This window comes from Etheostoma spectabile, chromosome 3 (assembly GCF_008692095.1).
Source record: "Etheostoma spectabile isolate EspeVRDwgs_2016 chromosome 3, UIUC_Espe_1.0, whole genome shotgun sequence".
NCBI classification, from domain to species: Eukaryota; Metazoa; Chordata; class Actinopteri; order Perciformes; family Percidae; genus Etheostoma; species Etheostoma spectabile.
In genome coordinates, this window is record NC_045735.1 from 14717065 (window position 1) to 14720973 (window position 3909).

The window sequence follows — 3909 nt, forward strand, 5'->3', positions numbered from 1 at the left end:
TGTGTGTGTGTGTGTGTGTGTGTGTGTGTGTGTGTGTGTGTGTGTGTGTGCATGCTAGCCTGCGTTAGTGTTCTTTTGTTCTGTGTGCACTCATTACATACCATATGTTTATAGCTTTTTTTGTGTCTGTGTGTCCAAGGGGGTAAACCTTTCCAGTGGGAGTTTGTCCATGGCCTGTTGGAGAGTGCCATATATGGTGGACGGATTGACAACCCCTCAGACCTCCGCATCTTACGCTCCTACCTGGAGCAGTTTTTCTCTGCACGTCTCCTTTCATCCTCCATCTCAGCTGGTCAGAGAAAGAGCAAAGGAGGAGCACGCTTCTTTCCACCTCAGATCAGCCTCCCAAACTCTTGCTCAGTATTGGTAGGTTGTCAAGTGGTGTAACACATGCATTTAGCAAGCACACATTTTATTATGCAGTTGCAGGCGAACAGTAGGTGTTGTATGTATGGCTCGCAAAGATTTTCAATAATTTAATTGCTGTAAAGAAATAAAAGGAGCACTGTTTTTTCTGTACTTTAAATGCTGGTTCTAGGTGCACTTTCAGAGAAGCAAAAACAATTCAAAGAAAGGGAATGGAATGGAATTAACGCAGCCAGCTTTTCACTGACTGGATTTACTATTGTGGTTTCGTCAGTATTTAAGTTGTGTTAGCTTGATTTTAAGTATATAAGTATATAGTATACACAAAAAATAAGGGGGCACATGCCTGAAAACATTCATAAGATGTCTTTTTGTTTGAAGTAGAGCCATTAAAAGACCATTTGGTAAGCAAAAAAAGTCAATAAGGAAGTCTATGAACTTTTTAAATAATTTTAACAGTCGTAGTAAGCAAGAGTTTAGATTTAATATTTAAAGTACTTGTTTGTGGCAAACGGATTGTGTCAAACAATACAGTACAAACAACACACCTAATGAAGTACAATAAAGCATTCATTTTACTATACTTCCACATTGCAATTTAACAAGAATGCTTCACGTTTTTTCAATAAATTGGCATGTGTTGGAAATGTGTCTTAGAGCCATTATAAAAATAGGCAGCATGGTCACATTCTGTCTCTCTTTATATGGGCAAGTGGGTGCATTTCTGTGTGTGATCTGTACTGTATCGGCCTGTGTGTCTTCCCAGGATTATCGCAGCGTAATAGAGAATCTCCCAGAGGATGACAGACCTGCATTCTTTGGTCTGCCTGCCAACATAGAGAGATCCTCCCAGAGAATCATAAGCTCTCAGGTGCACTCAAGCACACACACTCATACATACAGCTACCTGCTTTTTACCACAAAGACATTAGAGGGTGACAAAGGAATCAATTGTCGCTCCCATCCCAAGCCTGCCAAAATACTCAAGGCATGTCCCGATCATGTGACTGCCGCCCCCCCCCCCCCAAATAAAATAAAATAAAATATCCCGAAAGATAAACTCCCAAATCCCGTCCCTCTCCCGTTTTTTTTATTACAATGTATTTGAGACTGGATTAGTATCTTACCTTCTATCTGTTGTCTCCTCTGTCGCTGATTTTTAAAATAGTATCCTGCATTGTCGTTGTTAATGCAACTTTTCCACGTCTTATTCCATCCACGTTATGAATGGACTTGACTCATCCAACTATTACCTAACTAGTATTAAGCTGCACACTTTTAAACAGTCGGATGTCACACCTCTTAGTTGGCAACAATGCAGGAGTTTTAGTTTTGCCACACAGATCCTATTATAGCCTTAACTTGCCCTTGTCTCTGTGATTCCGTAATGACGTGTAGTTTAATATTTCTAATTTTCTTTTTCTAAAACAAAATGCCGCGCAAATCTTCCGGCTACCTCCCAATCCCGCCCGGGCCCATTGATTTTAATGCTCTATCATTCCCTATCACGTTACCAACAGTGAGATTGACTACTGTGCCGCGGGAATCTTCACTCTCTAAAAGACATACACACACCACCACCACAACCTCCATCACTTCCTCAGAATTGCAGAAATAGAAACATAAAAGCGAACACACATACATATATATATATATATATATATATATATATATATACAGACACACACACACACACACACACATACACATACACATACACATACACATACACACGCACACCCACACACACACGGGGAAATAAACATATATAGCAGGAACAAACACAAGCATGTGGATCTGCTCAGTATAGATACTGGACCAGTATATAAGGGCAAGTATTACTGGTGTTTTCAAGCTTCTGGAGCTTAAAACAGAGCTTCATTTGGTAAGTCAGGTCAAAGTAGTTCTGCCAAAAGGAAGTCTCGATTTCTTATTTTTTTACTTTCACTGTACTCTTTGTACAGGAAATCAATTTATCTCCTAAATACTGTTCTAATTACATAAGTGATTACTCTACCATATTGTATGTGAAACCTGTGCAGTTACAGTGTGTGGCATTGCACTTCTTTGTGTTTTATCAGTCTAAACTCTGTATACTGTATGTGTGTAGCGTGTGTGTGTAGTGTTTGATGGTTACTGCAGATTCTGATGTAACTCAGTCTCACACATATGCACCTAATGTGCTCTTTCACTGTGTGTGTGTGTGTGTGTGTGTTAGTGTGTGTGCGTGTGTGTGTGTTTAAGAGAGAGAGAAAAATTGAGATTGTTTGGAAGAAAAACAGGATGTGTAAATGGTGCACTTCTCTTTTTTTGTGACTTTTTATTTGTTTCTTGCATGACACACACATACATATATATATATATATATATATATATATATATATATATATATATATATATATATGTATAAAACAACAACATATAACATTCATTCACTACTTTCATAAAAAAACTTCATATACCTGTTCATGGTAATATGGCACAAATGAAAGGGAGTGATAGGATGGACTCAGCAGTCATAATGTGGGCATTTAAGTCCATTCATACTGTCAGTAGGGTCTTCTGATCACTGGATCACACAAGGCGTAGGCGCGTGTGTGTATGTGTGGATAAGTGCCCAACCCACAGACAGTTACAATGGTCTTTAGGGAGAGGAGAGGGCAGAGAGAGAGAGAGTAAGAGCATGAACGTGACAGTGACAAATGACAGCAGAAGGGGAGATGATCACAAGTCGGGGAGATAGTTGGACAGAGGCATGGTAACACACACACACACACACACACACACTCACACACACACACATGAGAGAGTGTGTTGGTGGATATCATTTAAAAAAAAGAATGCATAGGCTCAGTGGGAATGACCTAACATGGGTCAGAGGGATCCTACATGACCCAACATGGGCTAGAGGGGTCCTAAATGGACTTACAGACATGTGTTCTTATGTCCAATACAATTGATGAGTGAATATTTTGAGTACAAGTATTGATTAGCAAGTGGAAGTTTATCCTTGGGATATTATCCTACTAAAGATAAGACAAAAACGTGTTTCAAGACCATATCTTTTTTCACCATCTTTTCCAAATAAATGACCTGTCTCTGAATGTAATTTTGTTTAGTGATGGCTCCATTACATAAGTAGGTACAATAGCATCCGTGCTTGTGTTTGTTACTACTCAGTAGATGTCTTTATTGAATGCCATCTGCGAAATAGTCCCCTGATAAAATACCCTGAACCACAATCCTGGATTACATTGAATTAAAGTGAAAGCTTTAATTAACATGACTGCACCCAGTGCGATTAAAACTGTGCTCCCTTGCACATAAACATTGTCCTGTGACTTTTTCTTCCCAGTTGGTTATTACGGTAATTGCAGTTGATGCCTGATAGTCACTGGTTGAAATAAGAATAAATCTCGACATATTAAAACCCCAATATATTTGAAATCTCCATTCTTAACTGCTCTTATTTTTTTACTGCTGTCCGGGTGATGTTGTAGATTAGCTATCTAGCTCCCTGCGCTCTCTCTCTCTCTCTCTCTC

General features: G+C 39.2%; 1 protein-coding gene across 1 annotated transcript in view; it reads left to right on the forward strand.

Moving 5' to 3' along the window:
* LOC116681765 (cytoplasmic dynein 2 heavy chain 1) overlaps positions 1 to 3909 on the forward strand; it is a 93137-nt gene that overhangs the window by 85018 nt on the left and 4210 nt on the right. Inside the window, exons 88-89 of the mRNA XM_032509679.1 lie at positions 140 to 366; positions 1133 to 1237. Coding sequence (XP_032365570.1) covers positions 140 to 366; positions 1133 to 1237 — 332 coding nt within the window. The remainder of the gene's footprint in view (positions 1 to 139; positions 367 to 1132; positions 1238 to 3909) is intronic.